General features: G+C 36.2%; 2 protein-coding genes across 3 annotated transcripts in view; both read left to right on the forward strand.

Moving 5' to 3' along the window:
* Positions 1-3297, forward strand: part of camkva (CaM kinase-like vesicle-associated a) — a 28434-nt gene extending 25137 nt beyond the window's left edge. For both annotated transcript variants that reach the window (XM_051113458.1, XM_051113459.1), the window contains exons 7-11: positions 192-267; positions 614-750; positions 843-921; positions 1009-1096; positions 1357-3297. In XM_051113458.1, coding sequence (XP_050969415.1) covers positions 192-267; positions 614-750; positions 843-921; positions 1009-1096; positions 1357-1620 — 644 coding nt within the window. In that variant the 3' untranslated portion in view covers positions 1621-3297. The remainder of the gene's footprint in view (positions 1-191; positions 268-613; positions 751-842; positions 922-1008; positions 1097-1356) is intronic.
* Positions 3298-3739: 442 nt separating this feature from the next.
* Positions 3740-19744, forward strand: LOC127166807 (RNA-binding protein 6). The gene is made up of 23 exons (XM_051112378.1): positions 3740-3837; positions 4490-4599; positions 5721-7266; positions 8212-8301; positions 8405-8474; positions 9578-9651; positions 11781-11852; positions 12239-12527; positions 12613-12770; positions 12865-12965; positions 13129-13192; positions 13666-13753; positions 13841-13905; positions 14018-14141; positions 14249-14346; positions 14425-14709; positions 14795-14941; positions 17113-17184; positions 17400-17636; positions 18955-19029; positions 19338-19414; positions 19518-19569; positions 19650-19744. Exons 2-23 carry the CDS (start codon positions 4553-4555, stop codon positions 19740-19742), a joined length of 3924 nt encoding a protein of 1307 aa, XP_050968335.1. The 5' UTR covers positions 3740-3837; positions 4490-4552; the 3' UTR covers positions 19743-19744.
* Positions 19745-22888: the final 3144 nt, after the last annotated feature.

The following is a 22888-nucleotide window of genomic DNA, read 5'->3' on the forward strand; positions in this document are numbered from 1 at the left end:
TTATACCACAGGTTATACCACTTGAGATTTTAGTCATTACCTCATGTTTTGCAAAAATGTATTAAACCAACATGAATACAAACATTACATGTCCAAGAGCACTATAATATAATGTAGTGTTTGTTTTGCACTATATTATATTAGATATATTGTAATTGACTCATAATTCAGGCTTTTTCTTTCTCTTATAGCTCCAGAGGTGGTTGGCAGACAGAGATATGGCAGACCGGTGGACTGCTGGGCCATCGGAGTGATTATGTACATCCTGTGAGTTCATTTCATTCATTGTGTAAGATTGTCCAAAATGTTCATTTCATTGTGTTCTTGAACCAGATCTTTATTTATTAGTAGACTCCATAAATGTTTGTTTTGGAGTCACTTGCCTGACACATCCATGAGTTCATCAGCACATACATTCCATTTCCTGTTGTCATGTTCCTGTTGCGTGTTAGATCATCATTGCTGCTCTGTAAGTGCACAGTATTTTCTATATCCATTTCTCTCCCTAATCTCTCCTCAACAATCAAATGTTGTTCATATGGTGTTATAGACCTAATTAACCCCTTGCCCTAAGAAAATGTTAACACTCTGGTCATATTATAATTTTCAACAGACTGTCAGGAAACCCACCTTTTTATGACGAGACAGATGATGACGATTATGACAATCACGATAAGAACCTGTTCCGGAAAATTCTGTCTGGAGACTACGAGTTTGACTCCCCCTATTGGGATGACATCTCAGATTCAGGTACAGTACACAAATCACTGTACAGTAGGTGTGGAATTGATCTGTGGGATTCTGATCAAAACACAAGTTCAACTTAAAAAACTGCTTTGCAGCAAAAAGCCTAGTTGCGTGTTTAATGGAGGTGGACCAGGACCAAAGACTGACTGCACAGGAAGCCATTAATCATGAGTGGTAAGGAGCCTTTGCGCAGAACCTGAGTTTTAAAATTTATCTGCAGTTTAATTAAAAAATAATGGCTGTGCATCTTTTTTTATTTAGGATATCTGGAAATGCCGCCTCAGACAAGAACATCAAAGATGGCGTTTGTGCTCAGATTGAGAAAAACTTTGCTAAAGCTAAGTGGAAGGTAAGATGATCTAGTTATGGCTAGTTGTTATGATTCAAAAATTAGTATGATTTTATAAAAAGAAATTAGTACTTTTTTTCAGCAAGGATGCATTAAAGGAGAAGTCCACTTCCAAAACAAAGATTTACATACTCACCCCCTTGTCATCCAAGATGTTCATGTCTTTCTTTCTTCAGCTCAAACCAGCTGCCATGCTTCAAACCAGCATATGCTGTTTTTTCCAAACATATATTAAAACATTATTACTTTCTGTAATCTAGAAAGCTGTTCGTGTGACCACTATGATGAAGAGACTCAGGGCTCCAGATCAGAGTGACTCCGGAGCCTCTAGCCCTGCAATGGGAGCCTCAGGAGGACCTGTTACCCCCAGCACCACCCCTGTTCCCCTGGCTGCCACACCAGTGCCTCCCCGCACCACCCAGGATCACCCCGAGGCCCAGACACAGGAGGCCTCGGCTCCACCACGATGTAATGGAGAAATACTGACATCCCAGCCACGTAGTGGGGAAACTAGGGAGGAATAGAATGGCTGATTACATTCAGACAAATATAGTCGCAAATAGAGCAGCACCTACAGTACACACTACATATAAATTCATATTGAAATCTAATGGTGGAGCAAAGTTCAATTGTGCTTAAAAGCTTGATCGCCATTTTACGTTTTCATTTGTGCAAAATGCTGTAATCTAGAAAGACTTTAAAATGTAAATCCCAGTCCCATAGTAGTCTATATGTATTTTCTTAAATAGCTTTATCAAAGAAATATTGTTTGTAACTTCTTACATAATACTCATTGATATAATTTCAATTGTTAAATTGAAACAAATTCAAAAATTTCAAACATTTGCTACCATCTTTTTAGGGATGTTATACAAAATATGATCTAGTACTTGAGGTTTATTTATTTAGTTCTTAGATTTGCTTTTAAATATTTTATTAAAAGTTCAAATATTTTCAGCTGTTCATAATCACATAACTAAAATATCAGTGGAAAACTGATATTTATTTCATTTTTTTCTTTCACACTGCAAGAGCAAAGGACCATTTAAAAAAAAAAAAAACGTACAGCCTAAAAAGATGAATTTTAAAGCAATTAAAGGAGATGATTCTTTGATGAAGAATTTCATATAGACCTTTATGCAGTTTTCCAGTTTGATACAGAAGAGTCCAGCAGCTGAATTACAATTCATATCAATATTTTATGTCAGAATTTCGGTTAACCAGCAACTAAAACCATTGCTGTACTTCATTAATGTACAAGTCATTAAGTTTTGTCAATGCTATCATCATATCAATATAATATTACTTGGTGTTTTTGTACTGCTAAATCATGTTTTATTTTCCTTTGCTGTACGATCTTAATAGAAATTATGTAGCTCTTTTTATTCAATCTGCCCTTGTATCCTTATTCTAAAGAGCACTGCATTTTATATAGAATACTAATGGCTTCATTGAATCTGTTACATTGAGGCCTAAGGGTTTCCAGAACGTTCTGTTAATGTGCAGTACAAACGAAGCAATATGAATATTGCTGTAATACTGTGAAACTGCTATACAGGTGATAAGATGTTCCTGCCATATTTCATACAGGTAGCCAAGCAATTTGCTCTTGATGGTCGTTTGTGTACTTGATCCTATAGCTGTATTTTATGTTCGGTTATTGTATTCCACCAAAAACCCCAGACCTTGTTTTTACTGTCCATGTGGAGAGAGATAAATCAAAATGTCTTTAAACTGCAAATCCTGCTGTAGCTCATGTCCATTATGGCATATTTATTTGTAGTTTATTGTTTTAATTGATTGTCTTTAGCATGATCACATGTTTATTTGCTAAATATACTCCCCGTTGTATATAGCTTCACTGAGTTTTATCTGTTAGTACTATATCAGTAATGTAAAAGGAACAGACGTACATTTTGTTTGACCTCTGTGTGCATTAGTTTGACCTAAGCTGAAATCCAGAATTTTCTCCTGTTTATGTTTTCCTCTTTAGGATGCACTGGGCTCTGTAAACACTGAAATATATTTTCTGAGAAAAGTTTTCATAGAAGACAGAGCAGAAAAATAGTTGATCGTGAAAATTCAGAGTAAAATGTGTGGTTCATCATTTTCATGTATCAGCTCAGCCTAATGTGTTTGTCACTGTTTGTGGCTTCTGTATTTTGTTACTCGATATGCATAATAAATGTTTTTGGACAGTGGACTTTTCCATGGTGGTTATTATTTCTGGTCTAACCACTTATGTCAATTATTTTAATTATTAAATATATATTTTATATATTTAATTTGTCCTTACTGCCTTTTTGGCCTGGAAACGTTTCAGTTGCGTTGATGTCTATGCAGAGTAAGAAAACGCTAGGATTTAATAAAAAGTATCTTAATTAAAATTAAATTAGCGTTCCGAAGATTAACGAAGGTTTTACGGTTTTCGCACCACATGAGGATTTAATTAATTAATGACAGAATTTTCATTTTTGGGAGAACTAATCCTTTAAATAGTACTTAACTAATGTCCCCTGATTCACTGCAATTGCTATATTGTGTTGTGTATGGCTGCAGTTTGTATTACATTTAGTATGGTTTCATATGGCAACTTACCTTATGTTTGTTTACTGAATCTTAAAACTACAACTCCCATTACGACTACAAGCCCTCATTCACCGGAAACGGAGGATATACTTTTCCGCCTCTTTTTGTCGGAAACCCAGAAAAGAAGCTGCGAAAAGAGCACCACAAGCTAGGTGAGACATTTTAAAACGGTTCACAAACATTAGTGTGAAGAAATATGAAACCGTTATTTGTAGCTTTTTATAAAATAAAGATTAACGAAAAAACGTTGTTTATTTCGTCCACTTATATTAGGAAAACGTCTTGACTGAAAGCTAAAGTTAGCACGTTAGCCTTCTTTTATGAAGGCAGGTTTGTGAGATGAATAAAGCTAACCTTTCCTTCTTGTTAATAAATGAGTACTCAAAAAGTATTTTTGAAATGCTTGTGTTTATCACTCAAACACGACATTTAATTTGACATTTAATTTTATTTAATCACATTTTTTAGATCACATTAGCCAGACGTATTGTGTTAGCATGAGGCTTTAACAACGTAGTTGCTTTTCAGTCTGAGACTGTCAGTTCCAATTTTATGATATTTATATATCAATCGCTTTTTATAAGCCCTCAACGTGTTATGCAAATATGAAATAATTCATTTGATTGCATTTCATCTCTAGAATGTACTGGTTAATGGAATGTGTAATAATTTCGTTTGCAAAATATCGATATTTTCAAATTATTTGTTCAAATGAGGCTTTAAAACAAGAGCGTTTAGCAAGGTTACAATACAATAAATGAGTTAATTGATCTTTAATGATAAGGTATTTATTTATTTCCCAAGTGAAACGACGATCTGCACTCGAAACTCGTGCTAAGGGAGAGTTTCGAGGAGAGGAGGAACACAATGTGGAACGGTTCAAGACCTGGACCACGAGGAGGAATGCCCTTTCGGTAAGAGATTTTACATGAAATACAGTTATAAGATTATATATTTGATCAAACATGCAGAATATGTCATAATATAGAGGGTTTGCACTTACGTCACGATTTGGTCAGTTACCCGGATGCTTGGCCATGTTGAGATACTCAGATGTAAACAACAGCTTGGTTAATGTGCTTTTGAATACGTTGTTTTGTTAATTAATGCTGTCTAAACCACGGAAAACATGCGTGGAAGCTGCAAAAATCATATAGAGAAGGATTTAGTAAGCAGGAAAGGATGTAATATAAGTTAATAGGTGATAAGGATACGTACGGGCAGTATTAATTAAGATATTAGCCTAATATTTCACCTACATGACAGGAAATGATAAGCACAAACACGAATGTTGTCAAGATTCTTGACTTTGAAATCCTGGTTCAGTTTGGTCAAGCACAAACACCTTTTGTTCCTCATACAGTTTTTTGCACTCTTCTCCTTGATTTGTTATACCTTTGGGCAGTGCATAGTACTACACATGTTTTTCCTGGTCTGACTGATTAGTACAACCCAAAACATGACAATAATTGACCATTTTCAGCAGCAATAATCAGCAAAATATGTAAGTTTTCGGTTCGGTTCAGTGGCGTTGTTTACGCTCAGTGCTGCCAAAATGTCTGTCAGAACTTCATCTAAAATGGCTCAAATGCATCGTACCTGCAATTAATTGCATATCAGTATGCATTTCACATTTAAAAAATCCAAAGTTGCAGATTTTGCCAAGTGAAATCTCCAGGATGAAATAAGAAGTGTAAAATTTATACACGATTATAATTTATGTAATTTATTTGATTGTAGATAAACATCCTAAACATATCTGAAATTTTTTAACCCATAGTAATCAGTGGATATTGTTGAACTAATCAGACAAAATATCAAACCAAGTGACTTTTATTTTCAAAAAAATATATCTAAAGCATATCTTTCAAGCAAAATTTAGGTTTTAATTTAAAACTTGCAATAATTCTTGGGATAGTCTGGACCTTCGTCACGCTGTCTCCGAAGGATGCAGCCTCTGAATTTTGGACTTGAAGCTTGTATGTTTTGTGAAAAAGATTGTTCATTTGCGGTAACGCTTCTGAATTTCTTGCAGTGGGGAACCTCGTGGAGGCATGTTTGAAGGCAGAGATGGCCCAAGACCTGACTTCCGAGGTCGGGATGGCATGAATATGGACAGGTCACCCATGGACATGAGACGGTTCGACTGCCCACCTGATATGAGAGGACGAGACATGGGTCTTCATGACCGAGGACGAGAGCCTTCCCGAGACTTCTTTAGACCTGGAGATGAAATGGACATGAATTTTCGAAGGCGTTTTGAAATGGATCAGAGAAACAACCTTCAGAATGCACCAGGATTTATGGGTCAATCCAGGCCACCGATGGATATGGGTGGCAGAGACATGCAGGGTGGTAATATGAGGGGTCCAGAGGACGGATTCATGAATATGAGGGAGAGATTCCAGATGGATATGCCTGGGCCTCCTCCAATGGACATCAGGAGGAGACTTGCTATGGTGGCTATGGGGGGAAATGGAGATCTTGGGGACATGAGAGACAGGGAGAGGCCACGGATGGGTGGCATTGATGGGTTCAACATGGACATGCCTCCCAGAGACAGACCGATGATGGATTTTGACAGACGAGGTGTCACCCCTCCCATTAATCCAAGAGGAAGGTTTGACTCTGATATGGATCTGAGAAACCGCATGGGACCCTCCAATGATTTTAGAGAACAGCCTTCTCAGATGTTTCGAGACAATGACGGCGTTCCCATGGATATCAGAGGAAGACCCGACATGCCCTTAGGTCGTGGTGGTCCAGAACCCTTGATTAGAGCCGACGAGATGACTCTCAGAGACAGAGAATTCCCAGAGCCGATGGACACCCCCATGGGCTTCAGAGGGAGAGAAAATGAATCGCTCTCAGACGAGTGGCGCAAACATGGCATGAGAGACCGAGAGCCTCTTCCACCCATGATGGGCAGAGCGCCACCAGTTTTCCCGAGAGATGTGCAAGACAAGTTCTTCGCCAACCGTGGAAAAGATGTAGACTTTGGAGATCGTTCCCAGTTTAAAGACAGAGAGCGAGACAGGCAGTCTGGGTTTCTGGGAAAAGACGGCACAGGCTTTAATCGGCCAGAAAGAGACTCCAAACACCAAAACTGGGAGAAGAATGTTCCTAGTGATTTCCCAGGCAGAGATCCAACTCAGAAGCCCCCTCTTCTTCCAATGGATCCCCCTTTAAATGCCCAAAGTAGAGATGGAGATGAACCTTGGCCAGGTGATCGAGATGAAAAGCCTGACAGAACTGCAGCAGCAGGAAGTCGACCTCCATATTTCCAAGACAAGAACGAGCCAAGTCAAGAGCATCATTTTGCAAGTGATCGAGTGCCCTTTAAGGGTTCCAGTGACATGGCACTCGATCAGGGACCACAGAGAGAGAACTTGATATCCGGGCCAAAGGAACCCCAGAGTAATAGAGGTGAGCGACAGGATCAGGACTATAGAGATATTGATTACCGCACCAGCTCAGGGCGCAAATACGACTACAACCTTGAGGATCTTCAAGGACCGGAGAAAGACGTGAAGGAATCCAAACTTGGTCCAGCTCAACGACCAGACGACTCTGGTTCTCAGGTTAGATTTTGTCTTTTGTTTTTATTTAATAGAACAGAAACTTTTCTTGCTTTCCAACTACAAAATTATTAAAATTTATTATTTATATAATAAAATGCATTATATATTGAAGCTTGTTTCCACCACTGAATAAAAATTTAAAAAGGTAATTGTGACATTTATCTCACAATTCTGACTTTTTTTCCTCAGAATTACATAATACAAACTTGCAATTCTGACTTTTGTTCTCATAATTGTGAGATATAAACTCACAATTCTGAGAAATGAAGTCAGAATTGCATGATATAAACAACTGCAAATTATAAAGTGAGAATTACGAGATAAATTTGACTTGCAAATTTGACTTTTTTTTTCCTCAGAATTGTATGATGTAAAGTCAGTTCTGAGAAATAGTCACAATTCTGAAAAATAATGTTATATCTCGCAATTATAAGTTTATATCTCAGTATTCTAAAAAAAAAAGTCAGAATTGTGAGAAAGAATCAGAATTGTATGATACAAATTCGCATTTGCAAGAAAAAAGTCAGACTTGAAATTATTTCTTGCAGTTGTGAGTTTATATCTTGCATTTCTTAGAAAATAAAAGTCAGAATTGTGAGATTTAAAATAAAATGTAAAAAATGTAAAAAAAAAAAATATATATATATATTCAGTGGCGGAAATGGGCTTCCGTAAGTGAATAGAATAAATAAGATTCTTTCTTTTCTTTTCTTTTGTTTTGTTTTTTTATCAGCTTAATTTTTTTATCCCTAGCTAGAAAACCCTTTTTTTTTTTTTTTAATATGGAATGGTTATTCATACAATTAATGTAACATTTCTTTTCACAGCTCATATAGTTGCTTATGGACTTGTACATAAAGCATAATGTACATTGAAATGTGCTACTACAGATTGTCTTGTGAATTGTCTGAATATTTAAACTCTACTGTAAATTTTGAAATAAAGGACCAGGATTACAGGAGTGCAGGTGTCCAGGATAAAGTCTCAAAAACCATTTCCATCTCTGGAATTCCTAAAACTGCCACAATGCAACAGGTAAGCCAGATGTAATTATTCAGACTTTAATCATTTACACAAAAAATGTTCTTTCTTGGTTAAATCACAGAAGTTTGACTTCAGTTATTTTTTTCTTTCATAGATTCTGGATGCTTTTGCAGTCCGTGATGGTGTGCCAATGCAGGGCATGAAAATACGGGATGTTGTGCCAGGTGAGATTTTGTTCGTTTTAAACACAGATGACCGATTCGCAACCACATTTCGCTATTCGCTCTCCGAATCTTACGCTCACTGTCTCTTTACATCGATTGTACTTTCTGCATCTGAGTCGCTTCAGTATTTCGAACATGCTACAGGATCTCTTGTTGTGCCCTTTCCCCATGTTCTTGTGCGGGAGGTTGAATTTTCCCTGAGCAGCTTCCATCTTTAAGGTGGCATGCACTTAGAGGGAATTTTGGAATTTCTTAAACATGGTGTCCTTTAGAAACAAGCCGGTAACTGTCGAAACGCAAATACCAACTGCCACTACTTCATGATGATGTGAAGTGTTGATGCAAAATATTCCTCTCTGGGTTCATCTGATAAAGGTTTCAGTGTTTTTTCTTTTTTATATGCCAGAATAGTTTCCTTTCTTCACTGTATTATATAAGCTAATAAGCTGTGCAGCGTTCCCTGGAATTCCTGAAAATAGCAGAAAATTGAAAAGGTTTTTAAACATTTTGGAAATTAATACAATTATTGGAATAAAATATATATTTTTAATATATATTTTTAAATTTCTGTATTTAATTACAGAATTAATTCATTCTTAAAAGCATCTATTTGCAGTAAAGAGAGAAACTTTTTCAGATTTAGTTTAGTTTAGTTTAATCAAATTAATTCACTTAATTTCTTTGCTTTATTATTCTTTAATTTTAAGTTGTTCAAACTGTTGCAAGTTTGTTGGAAAATAAATGTGGTCTTCTGTGATGTGTTTTAGATGTAATGTGATTAGAACTCATTTACTGTAGTGTTATTTTAAGCTCTGTTACACTTTGGTGCTCTTTCAACTATTGTTATTTTTATTTATTCATTTTTATAAATGCATGTCTTGGCCTCTGAGTTGAGGCTGCTCCGATTCTTCGCGACTGACTTCAAATTATTAAATGCAAAGTTGTTAATGAAATAAAATGTGCCAGAACAAGCAAAAGACATCCTGTATGAATTCGCTTTGTGAAATGTCTCGTGAATCGAACCACTGCTTTTTTCTCTTGAAAAAATTCTATTTACCTGCAAACTAACACAAACCCATCTGTATTTCAAATGCTGTTCCCAGGTTACAGCTACGATACGGCCTATGTGGAGTTTTTAAACCTCGAGGATGCTGTCCACTTCATGGAGTCCAACCAGGTGGCCCATCCTCGTCCTTCTACAACGGCACTGTCTGCTAACAGGAAGAAGGCTTGGGCCTGGGGAGGGGGAGGTTTCTGGGCACTGGGTGGGAATGGGGTAGCTGGGACCTTCAAGGGAACATTTTTCCCACTTACTAATCATGACCATTTAAAACACGCCACTTAGATTGCAGCATTAGCTTTCAGACATAGCAAGTGAGCGTAGTGATAAGGAATCCGCTGTATGTTAGCTGTGCACAACCTTTACAATTCGCTGTTTTTAACTTCTTATACAGAAAAACGGATAGTTTTACGAATAGATACATGGCATACTGTGTTTGTAATTGGATTTGCATCTGTGCAACAAGTTGCGCAACCTTTTTCTTCAACTTTTGGGTGGTAGTACACCAGACCAGTAATATTTCACACTTCACGTTCAACCTTTCTAATATTTTATTTCCCTCATTTGACCATCTCGATGTAATGGTCTTACGATCACTTTTTACTTGCTTCCATTTTCTGAAGGTGGTACTGAAGCAAAACTAAGCGTTCTTCATTGCTTCCTTTATTTTCGTACATTAAAGTGATTCAGCTTTGGATTTGCAAGATTACTTTGACTGCTAACGTTCCATGTAGCTTCCTTTTGTAGATTGTCATATTTTCTGACTTAAAAGGAAAGTGTTAGTTGCTGTTGAATTTCTGATGAACAAGTTGTTCTACGATTGCATTGTTATGCATACAGCACAGTATTATCCTTGTGTTGTGTCAACACTTGTCCCTCATCCTTTGACCTTATGGAATTACACAGTTCCAGAGCTGTTCTCTTTGGTTCTGCTTGCAGCCTGAAGTTTTTCATTCTTCTTTCCATGGATTGAGATTGAATCATCTTGAGTTTGGGTGTCTCTTCCGGCACAACAAACTCGTTCTTTCCTATACCTACTTACTCCGTCTTGGTTGTTGTGTATCTGAAGCTATAGAGAGGTTCACGCTGATGTTTATTTGGAAAATCCAAACTTGGAAGACTTGTTGTACTAGTAATATTTTGACATTTCCAGTGAAATCTGCACTATAAATGTAAGGCAAGTACAGCAGCTAGAGGTTTGCTTGGGTTTGTGTTGAGCCGATGGCTGTTGTGCTGAAACTTGAATACCCTGTGGGATGTACTGGTTGTATCAGCATATATTTCCACCCAGTTTTTGTTAAATGTCTGGCAAAGTACCTTTCAGAAAAGAATCTTGCTCAGGGTTCTTGTTTCATCTGAAACTACAAACAGTTTCTCTGCTGGCCAACTAGCACGATAACTTATCTTGTTTTTTGCACTTGGTGAGACACTTAAAAACTAATTCCTACAGCAAGTAACTGCGACAGTGACGGTGACGGTGGGTAAGATGTCATAAAATGCTGATCACATTACACTGTTAGGTCATTTACCTAGAATGTTCTTTCAACCTTAAAGCTGAAGATCTTTTACCGCAGTTGTCCATAAACAATACTTTTCTTTGATTGGCCATGAACTGGTGACAGTGACTTATGGACTGTCTTTTGAAACCCTTTTTACAAGCAACATAAATATATGTGCAGTAAAAAGAGAAAAGCTTGATGTCCTAGCATAGATAGCACATCACTGCTGTTTTGACTGTCCACCGCATCGTTAAAGTGAATTGTGAACTAGCGGTTAACTTTTTCCGAGCTGCTCTCGTGTTATCTGTCCGCACAGCCTTCTCATTTGAAAGAAGCCAGACTTTATTGTCTTTTTCGTCCTGTTCGGGATGAATGTACAGTTACTTGTGCGGTGGATTTGCTTCTACTATGCACTTTGGCAATACTAGTTAAGTTATATTTTCAGCTTAGGATTCAAATTAAGGTTGTAGTACATAAATAGCAGCCATATAACCACTATAAAAATTTTACCACACTTCAAGATTTTATTTTTGTTTCCAAAAAGGCAGATAGGGAAAAAAACGCAAACTTAATCCAGACCTGGGTATAAGTAAAGCCCAGATCGAATCTGCCTGTGTTTATGTCCTCAGACTGGTAAAAGAGTCTGCTGGGCATTTTGGGAAATACATTTACTTTTTTGTTGTTGGGTTGTTTTTTTTGGAGAACTGATGTCAATTAGTATTGAGAGACTTTCTTCCTGTTTTCTAGGGATCTGTTAAGGTTGGTGACAAGACTGCTCTGCTCAAATATATCCAGCCTGACAAAACTGTGAAAGAACAGGTGTGTTTCCTCATTGGTACAGCTTAATATGTATTGATCTGAAAGGGTTGGTTCACGTCTAGAATTAAAATTTCCTCATAATTTACTTACCCTCATGTCATCCAAGATGTTCATGTCTTTCTTTCTTCAGTTGAAAAAGAAATTTTTGGAAGGTTTTTGAGGAAAGCAATCCAGTGGACTTCACTGGTGGCCAATGGGTTAAAGGTCCAAATTGCAGCTTCAAAGGGCTCTACATGATCCCGGCCAAGAAATTAACCTTCAACCCTTTGGCTACCATTAAAGTCAACTACATGGAGAAAAATTCTGGAATGTTTTCCTCAAAAACAAAAATTACCTGGATATTTTTATTCTGGAGGTGACATCCTTAAATGTAATTTGGGTTGCAGCACCATGAACCACCAGCCAAAGCTGCCCCAGCCAGCGATGATGGTTTGTTACCAAATCCAGTCGTGCCACTGAATATAAAGGAGGAAACGGATGCCAAACCTGTGCAGGACCCTGCATCTCAAGGTGTGTGGCAGAGAAGCTCCAACTTGACTCCTGAAGCATGGCAACAGCAAGTAGACCAACAGCTACAACAGCAGGAGGTGGAGCAACAGACAGAGGAATGGACCAATCAGAGAGCACCTCGCCAAAACCTTCAGCACTCCGATCCAATCTTCAAGGAGAGCAAGAGTGAGTGATTTCAACTGATTTTCTGAAGGAAAAAATTAATAAAATAGGTGTCAGATTCTTATAAAGTGGCATGTCTTATTTTCAGCAATGATTATTAAGAATATTCTACCTACCACCACCGTGGAGACCATTCTGCAAGCACTCGATCCGTTTGCGTACCTGGATGAGCGTAATGTACGACTAGTCAAAGGGAAATCACCTGGATCCAAATGCTTCTGCTTTGTCGATATGGATTCACATGAGGTATTGTATAGATACCCCATTCTAGCTACAATATAATGTCTCAGAATGTGTTCCTTAGTGCATTTGTAATGATACTACTCACTTTTATATACAGCATGTGACACGATTGGTGGAGCTGCTTACCAAACCCCGCCCTATCATGATTGATGGGGTGAGAGTGTATGCTGAGGTTGCCAAGCCTTTGAAAAACCAAAAGTAAGTTTTATTTTGTTGGAGTATGTGAAAGTAATAAAATATTATATAATATTATATGGATATAATAGATGAATCATTTCGTTACATACCAAGTAAAGAGAAATTTCAATATGAACTGTGGTTATTATTTGAGCTTTGAAGATAATTCTTCTTTTAACTGCAGCTACAGGAGGGAAAATGATAAGTCAAACACTTCTCTACTGGGTTTCCCTCCAGATGTTATGATGGTAGGTCATTTTAATACATAATATAAGTTGTTACCAAAACTTTCAGACACCTAGACACTGTTTTTAAATATACTTTTTGTAAGGTTGAGCTTCCTTTATCTTGAAACAGCATATAGTGCTCACTGTGTGAGTTGCTGAAAAGCAACAAATTATGTCAAAATGCATATTTAAATCAAAAATTTGAATTTGTTCTGACACAGTTTAACACTTGAAGTCTTGTCGTATTTTATTTGCATTTTATAACTATAGCAGATAAGCTGATGATGTGAGAAATTTTGAAGGTGTCTGAATAAATATTGGTTTGACTGTAATTAAATTGTGATTATCAAGGTTAATTTGTTTTGACACAGTTTAACTCTTTAGGTCTTGTCATAGTTTATTACAGCTTTCTAAACTATAGTGAATAAACTCTGATAATGTGAGAAATGTTGAAGGATTAAATTGTGGTTTGACTATATTTTTTCTTTTTCTAGCAACAACAACATCAATATCAGCAGCCACCGCAACAATTTTATCCTCAGCCTTCTCATACAGCTATGGGTGTTGCACCTCCTATGCAAGGTATATGGTTTACAATTATATGATTATGGTATTAAAATTGTTTTAGCATAAAATATTCATGTAATTGTTCTGTGGGACTTCCTGCAGGTGACCCAATGGGAGCAGATGCCACCTTGTCATCAGCTGCAATGCCGACTTCAAGCTTAACACAGGTGCTTGTCTTTTTATACTAGCACAACAGCACATTTTTGAAACAAGGTGGCCAATTTTAGCCAGGAGAGATATTGGTTTTTGGACTGTAATTGACTGTCTGGCTGTGTGCAGGGTGTGATGTATTCTGAGACATCGGCAATGGCGCAGTCAGTCCAGACAGCTGAGCACCAGACTGCAGCTTTATCTGATGCTGCTCTTCCTGGAGCTGCAGAGTCCATTGACGGCTACAGCTACGGTATGCCACTGTTCAGGGTTTTCTTTGTGCTATATTAATTTATATTCACAGTATTAACCAGGACTATGATAGTAACTAGTCTGATAACCATACTCTTGTTACTGCAGGATCGGAGGCTCCCGATTTGTCAGCCTTCCTTTATGATGCTACATCAGGCTTCTACTATGACCCTCAGACTACCCTTTACTATGATCCCAACTCAAGGGTATGTAGCCTTTTGATTCTTCTGAATGTTTAATATGAATGAAGTACAATGTCTTAATGTTTATTTTTGCTTGTGTAGTATTTCTACGATGCTCAGAATCAGCAGTACCTGTATTGGGACAGTAGCTCAAAGACCTACATCCCAGTCCAGAGCTCTGCTACTGATGTTCTGGAGCCGGCTCCTGAAGTTGCTGTTCCTGTGGCACCTGTTGCTGAGGTTATAGCTACACCCATCACAGAGGAGGAAGTGAAGGCAGCTCCAGAGACTGTGTCCGAGGTGCGGGTGGAAGACGAGCCTGCCCCACGCACAGAAAAGAAAGAGAAGGAAAAGGAGGAGAAACCAAGAAGTTTAGCAGCTTTTAAGGTTTTAACATAATTTAATTTGCATCATGGTCAGTGTTTTTACAGTTTTTTTGGATCTGTGTGGTAATTTTGAGTCTGATCATTAGATCATGAAAGACATGGAGCGATGGGCGAAAATCCAGAACAGGCAGAAAGAAAGTGTCCGGTCTCCTTCACCTCTACTCAAGTCTGGAGGTGACGACCAAAGACCTTCAAAAGCTGCTGATGCAGCCTTTGCCATCTTTGAAAGGAAGGTCAGATCACTTTTTTTTTTTTTTAACCACATTCTCTTTTCTGTCCATAAAAAGCAGAGCAACATACTTACATAATTACTATTGCTTATGATCAGAATTAGGAATTTAAACAAACCCCAAAACTGAACTGCCGTTCAAAAGTTTGGGATCAGTAAGATTTTTAAAGAATTCTCTTATGCTCATCAAGACTGCATTTACTTAATCAAAAATACAGAAAAAATAGTAATATTATGAAATATTATTACAGTTAAAAATAATGGTTTTCTATTTTAATATATTTTAAAATATAATTTATTCCTGTGATGCAAAGCTGAATATTTTTCAGCCATTTTTCCAGTCTTTAGTGTCACGTGATTCTTCAGAAATCATTCTTGTCATGAATTATTGCTTTTATTATCAATGTTGGAAACAGTTGCGCTGATTATTTTTTAATTTTTTTGGAACCTGTGATTATTTTTTGCAGGATTCTTTGAATAAAAAGTTAAAAAGAACAGAATTTATTCCAAATATAAATCTTTTCTAACAATATAAGTCTTCGCTATCACTTTTTATTAATTGAACACATCCTTTGAATAAAGGTATTAATTAAAAAAAAGTTATAAAAAAGTATATAATAATAAAACAAATTATAAATATAATTATAAAATATGAAATTGTAGTTTATATTGTTACAAAAGATTTCTATTTTAAATAAATGCTGTACTTTATTAAATGTGACCATGGACCACAAAACCAGTGGGTCAATTTTTCGAAATTGAGATTTATACATCATCTGAAAGCTGAATAAATTAGCTTTGCATCGATGTATGGTTTGTTATGACAGGATCATATTTGTCCGAGATACAACTATTTGAAAATCTGGAATCTGAGGGTGCAAAAAAATCTAAATATTGAGAAAATCACATTTGAAGTTGTTCAAATGAAGTTCTTAACAATGCATATTACTAATCAAAAATTAAGTTTTGATATATTTACAGTAGGAAATTTACAAAATATCTTCATGGAACATGATTTTTACTTATATTCCTAATGATTTTTGGCATAAAATAAAAATCAGTAATTTTGACCCATACAATGTATTTTTGGCTGTTACTACAAATATACCCCAGCGACTTAAGACTGGTTTTGTGGTCCAGGGTCACAAGTAGTCTTGAAGAAAAGTATCACAGGTTCCAACAAAATATTAAGCAGTTGCAACTGTTTTTAACATTGATATTAAATCACCATATAAAAATGATTTCTGAAGGATCATGTGACACTGGAGACTGGAGTAAAGATGCTGAAAATTCAGCTTTTAAAATATTTTCACATAGAAAACATTTATTTTACATTTAAGTAATATTTTGCTAAATATTTTTTGCTGGATTTTTGATCAAATAAATGCAGTCTTGATGAGCATGAGAAACTTTAAAAAACAAAAAAAACAAAAAAAAAAACATTACAGATTGTATTGATCCCAGACTTTTGAATGACAGTGTACATATTAAGTAACTTTAGTGCACACTCTTTGTGAGTTTGACAAGAACACTGCAATCAGAGTTTTGCTTTGTAGATGCTAAACCAGATGAAAAAGTACATATACTTGAATTTAAGCAAAGATGGGCCAAATCTAGAGAACAAAAGTACTTTTTTTAACTTGGTATGTGTTACAAACCACTTATACCTGGCAACCATTTATAACACCCTGAGATTGTGGCAGTAAGTTTTGTTTGTATGGTTTCTTCAGAAAATATAAAAATCTTTATTGGGTTTATTATTATACTTCTCAGATATGATAATCATTACCCGTCACATAGACAGATTGGGTTGCATGTGTCATGCTCTATTTTTAATCCATCAGCAAAATATCGTAATGCTTGGTATTTTTAGTCATATGGAGAGTTGTGGGTTGCAATGTCCCATAAATTATTCAGTTGGACTACATTTGAAATCTCTAGTGTCTCCGTCCAGTCCTTACTCACGTCTCTCCCCTCGTATATTTTCACTGACATGCATTAAATTATTATACACATAATATTAGCATCTGTGACTTTGGAATTGTTTGTAAAGTAAGGAAAAAGCAACAGGCCGGATATGTCATGTTTTTAAATTTCAGTATGTCACAGAAACTTAATCTAAAGCTTTGATCTTTCTTTAAAATTTGTAATGTCTGTTCCATATGGTTCATATAGGCTACCGGTGCAGATGAATTATTCAAGAAGCCTCTTGCTCCACCTAAGCAAAAAGAGGAAAAATCATCAAAGGTGAGAGTTTACAGTCTTACTGTAAACAACATACACACATTAACATGCACACTTCAGAGATTGAGTGTCAGTTTTCACAAACAGCTGAAAGGGCACACATCACCTTGACCCTGATTGATGTAGGTTATTTGATAACCCACACTAAAGCAGATTTACAGTGAGTGTCATTGTAGATCAAAGCTAAACTCCCCTCTTTCCCTCTTGTGTGTTGGCAGCGGCCCATGGGCTCTCTTGGAATGTTGGCGGCCGACTACGGGGCAGGCAGCGACGAGGAGGAAGAAGAGAAACACGAGAAGCAGGAAGCCGCACGACCCGCAAAGAGCCAGCCGCAGGCGGACGAGAAAGAAGACAGGTTAACAGATTGGAAGAAGATGGCATGTCTTCTGTGCAGGAGGCAGTTCCCTAATAAAGACGCTCTGATCCGCCACCAGCAGCTCTCAGACCTGCACAAGGTACCAAATCTCGAAATGAAACTTGGGTCTATCAGGGCTGTGGACTAAGGTCTCGGAATATATAGAGGGTTGCACATACATTTGCACATACATCTGATTTGGTGCTCATACTGCACATAGTGTGACCCGTTAAATGTACATTACCAGTCAAAAGTTTTGAACAGTAAGATTTTTAATGTTTTTTTTAAAGAAGTCTCTTCTGCTCACCAAGCCTGCATTTATTTGATCCAAAGTACAGCAAAAACCAGTAATATTTTGAAATATTTTAACTATTTAAAACTATTTTCTATTTGAATATATTTTACATGTAATTTATTCCTGTGATTTAAATGCTGAATTTTTAGCATCATTACTCCAGTCACATGATCCTTCAGAATTAATTCTAATATTCTGATTTGCTGCTCAAAAAACATTTATTATAATTATGTTGAAAACAGCTGAGTAGAATTTTTTTCAGGTTTTTATGATAAATAGAAAGTTCAGAAGAACAGCATTTATCTGAAATAGAAATCTTTAGTAACATTTTAAATGTCTTTATCAATTTATCATCACTTGTGATCAATTTAAAGCATCCTGGCTAAATGAAAGTATTTATTTCTATAATAACAGATGTATACTGACTCCAATCTTTTGAATGGTATAGTGTATAATGTTACAAAAGCTTTTTTTTTATTTCAGACAAATGCTGATCTTTGGATCTTTCTTTTCATCAAAGAATCCTGAAAATGCACTCAACTGTTTTAAATATTGATGATGATAATAATAATAATTATAAAAAGTAATAAAAAGACTTGATGAAGCAATGATGTTGAAAATGTAGCTTTGATCACATGAATAAATTACTTTTTTAAACACATTCAAATAGAAAACATTAAATTGTAAAAATATTTCACAGTTTTGCTGGACTTTGGATCAAATAAATACAGACTTGGTGAGCAGAAGAGACTACTTTGAAAGACAAAAATCTTACTGTTCAAAAACTTTTGACTGGTAGTGTAACTATAAAAAATAAAATAGTAGTAATAATAGTATTATTGCACTTTATTTAGTTCATTTTTTAAAAATAAAATATTGAAATAAAGTGTGATAATACTATTATATTCTAAAATAAAAAATGAGTATTACATAAAAATACAATTGTTATAGTACCCAAAAAATGCTATTTTATATATTTATATATATATATATATATATATATATATATATATATATCATTTTTGTTTGTATAAATATATGAATTATATATAACTGACTGAACTTGATTGTTTAAAATTTTGAATTTGTTTAAAACCATCTTCTTTTTGTCTTTTTATTATAGCAAAATATGGAGATTCACCTAAAAATCAAAAGGTCAAAGAGAGAACTTGAGGCTCTAGAAAACCAGGAAAAGGAGGTATAATCTTTCTTTCATCATTTATGTACAGTAATACAAGTACAAAATACAAAGGATTTGATTTCTTAATTATCCTTAAGGCAATTTGTGGAAAGATTAAATATTTAAAAAATTAAATGTATTAAATATATAAATAGAAAATGACACTGATGTCTTTAAATAAGTAAATTAGCCAATTTTATTTAAATGAAGGGTTGCAGAAATTAGTACATACTTGAAATAAATATTATTCTTGATTTCAAACATTGCTTTTTCACAATAGTCCGAAATGAAATGATTCGCTATCATTTTGAACCCTTGTCCTTTAGATGAAAATGAAACAGTCAAACGGCTCACCTGAAGCAAAAAGAAGAAAGTCGCAAAACACGTGGGCCGGCCCCTCGAGGTTAGTGATTTCTTTTTTTGAATCCTAATACATTTAATTTAAATTGGGCATTGATATAGAACCCTCATATCTTAAATGTGGCATATTGTGGTGTTTGTTTCAGAGAGACTCATAAAGGCAGCGAGAGACCAGGTTTGGGTTTGGAGACTGTTGAGGTGAGTGTCACAGGATGTTTTGAGCTGCAGTAGCTGAGTGTTGTTGGTTTAATGTTATTCTCTTTCTTTTTTTACCAAAGCGGAAGAAAAAGGAACCCGTCGTCTGGAATCATGCCACATACAAACAGGCAGTTCGGAAGGCCATGTTTGCACGTTTCAATGAGCTGGACTGAAAGCGAAATGAATGGACATAAAGGGAATTTGTGTATATACATGCATACACGCGCACACAGCGTTGTATGATCCGTTGGCAGCTCATTCCAGGCTTTAATCTGTGAACTGATACAAAATTCCTGGAAAAGCTTATTATGACTAACCCCTCATTTTGTGGATATGGTGATGTGTGCCTGTATAAAATGAATTCATTCTTTTTTCAAAAGCCAAATGTACTCTTATGTTTAATCATCATTTTTGTAGCTCTATTCTTCAGGGCTTTTTAAATATTTCCTCATTTGATAATGATCTATTGTTTTTTTTTCTCTTTTTTTATGTAGTAAATTTATGTAAATTTTCATTTGTAAAAGAGCTTATACATTATAGTTTGTCCTTGGGTCAATAAACTGCCTCAATGTGACTAAACATACAACTCGTTATTTTTTATTATTTTTAAACTTTTACATTACAAACCTACAGTACACTCTCATTTTTACTGCTTTTGTACAGTGTCAGAATTCACTAAAAGAGAGCCTGTTTTCTACATCCTCCTCCAGGTGGCAGTATGTAACTATTGCTATTTCAAGTTCACATTGAGCCGCACCTCAGAGATGTCTAATGCTGAAAGAATGAATCTACTCATGCAGTCATGAATTTTGTCGATACTTCATTAAGCTTTCCCCCTTGGCTTTATTTTCCATTTTCTTGTGGTTCTTTTATAGCCGAGTGCCTCGAGTTAAACTTGAAAGTGATGCATTGACAGTACACAGTGCTTTACTTCACTGCACGCACAGGCAGAGATTATATTTCACTTTATCTGAAAGTTCTGCTGCCTTCACTTAACCTTTTAGTGCTTTATTATAAAACGTTGAAATCATGTCATTTGTTAGAGCCAATAACCTTTGTGCAACACGATTCCTCATATTTTAAGCATCTAGCTCATATTTACAACATTTAAATACATTTATGTGAACTTCTGAAGCGTCTGTTTGGATGAGGTTCTACAGAAGTCAGCAGCAGGTAATACATCAGCAGAACCTGCAATAAAGATTCTTCACCCTGACGTTCAGTGAGTGTTTGATCCTTTTCTTGGTGGACAAATAGTCTCTGTCCATTGAGCCTGAGCTTGTTGAAAGAGAGGAATGTGGACTCTCACACTGTTTGTTTTGGTCACTCATGCTTGAATGATTGATCAGGCGTAGAACCATAAAGACAAAAAAAGAAGAATGCGTCCCAAAAATGGTTTCTCCTACACTCCCTAAATACACTCCCTAAACACTCCCATTTTTTCATTCGCAGATAAAAGCTGATAATACATGTGTTAGGATAATATATGGACACAGCAGAGCTCTGAGACTAGCTCTTCACAGAGCAAATTTTAGGACTGTTCTTTATCAGACTCTGCTTTGATGTGTAAATGGCTGTTGCCTGTAGTCATGGTATAATGTAGAGCATGTCAAAGGTCGGCTTGCTTTCCTTCCTCCTCATGGTTGTTGTCATCTGTAATTGCTTTTTAATTAGTCATTCTTTAAAAGAAAGCTTGCAAATGTCCGTTTCAGCCAGCTTCTTTTAAAGGGGAGGACTTTTGTCTTATTGGATCTTCTCAGAGTTTGTTCCCATACATACTTCTTGGCCTGTTTCCGTGTCTATGGTTTAAAGAACTCCAGAAACCATGTCCCAGAGTGAGACTAAGAGTAAGATTATCCTTTAGTTCACAAAGTGAAATTGTACAGTTTAAAAAAATTAATAAATAATTAAATGTGGAATCAATGAGCCCAAACATTTAGCATAGTTCATAGTTCACAAAAAGTTGTCCTAAGTTCAAACTTTCAATTTTAAAAATAAATATAGCTGCAAGCAGTGATTACCAGGGTTCAAGCGCTTTAAGGCATTTAAGCACATATGGAAAAATACATTATTTAGCAAGCCTGTAATCACCTAAATCAATTATTTAAAAAAAGCTTTTTTGACAAATCTAGGTAATTTACCATAGAAATAATATGTTTTTAATGTTTATGACTCTTATAGCACCAGCTGTGGTTCGATTTCCTTAAAGTTTTGTATGCTTGTTTAGAATTACCTGTCGGATATGCTCAATAGGTTTTGTGAAGTTTTGAGTTTTCCTTTAGGCTTTGTAGGATTTTGGGTAAATTTGGACAGGCCCCTTTTCTAAACGACTCCATTATAGCTTTCCAAAGCGTACATTTCAACATTTTCTTTATAATTATTGACCTAGAGAGTCCAGAGAATTGTACTTCAGTGTTTCTCTCCAGATTGAGCGAAAAACGTAGGATTAGTTTGCAAAAGTAGCTTTTTTACGTCCTCAATCATTTAACAACCGATTTGATTGAGAGCAGTGGTTCTAGAGGAAAAAGTTGTCCGGAATGAGTTCCATATCATATTATACAAACATTGCATGTATGTGCGAAATCGTTTACTTCCTTGAAAAATGCGATATCACCCCCCAGTGGCCTATTTCTTTAAAATTTCTCACAGACCTTTGGGGCCGTGAGTCAAACAGGCCCAACGAGTTTCGCTCCGATCGGCCTCCGTTAACCTTGTATAATGAGTGCTCAAACTTCATTGGCCAATGGCAGCCACTTGTGGCACTTCGGACCAAGACCGTGCACAGCAATTTTCATGTTGACAGGACAAATGGTTGCGTAGGTATAGCCATTTTTTTGTTTGTTTCCTCTTATAGCGCCACCAAGTGGCAAAGCTCTGCGATTTTTGTCTTGTGACCTCAGATTGAGCTCTTACATAAGTGTTCTGAGTTTGGTGAAGATATCTCATTCTGTTCAGGAGTTATAGGTATTTTACTAAAAGTGGCCCAATACCTTTCGAACGTTTTGGCGTCTCTTTGCATCGGTGAGTCGAAAGTTCTTTTTTTTAATAATAATTGATATTCGCTCTACAGAGAATCTTTCTGCACCGGTTTTGTTCCAATCAGGCGAAAAACCTAGGACTAGTTTGCAAAAGTAGGTCTTTCAAAAAGTCCGAAATACCCCAATTTCGCCTGGCGTGAGCTAAGGATTTCCACAACACAAGGCACTTAAGCCTGCGACTGACAGTTATGAGCGATTTCGTACTTTTCATCATTGTAGCACCCCTGTCAGGCTGATTGGGGTGTGCTTTGGTGATGTTGTAGGTGGTGTGAGTACTACCA

Source organism: Labeo rohita, chromosome 6 (genome assembly GCF_022985175.1).
Source record: "Labeo rohita strain BAU-BD-2019 chromosome 6, IGBB_LRoh.1.0, whole genome shotgun sequence".
NCBI classification, from domain to species: domain Eukaryota; kingdom Metazoa; phylum Chordata; class Actinopteri; order Cypriniformes; family Cyprinidae; genus Labeo; species Labeo rohita.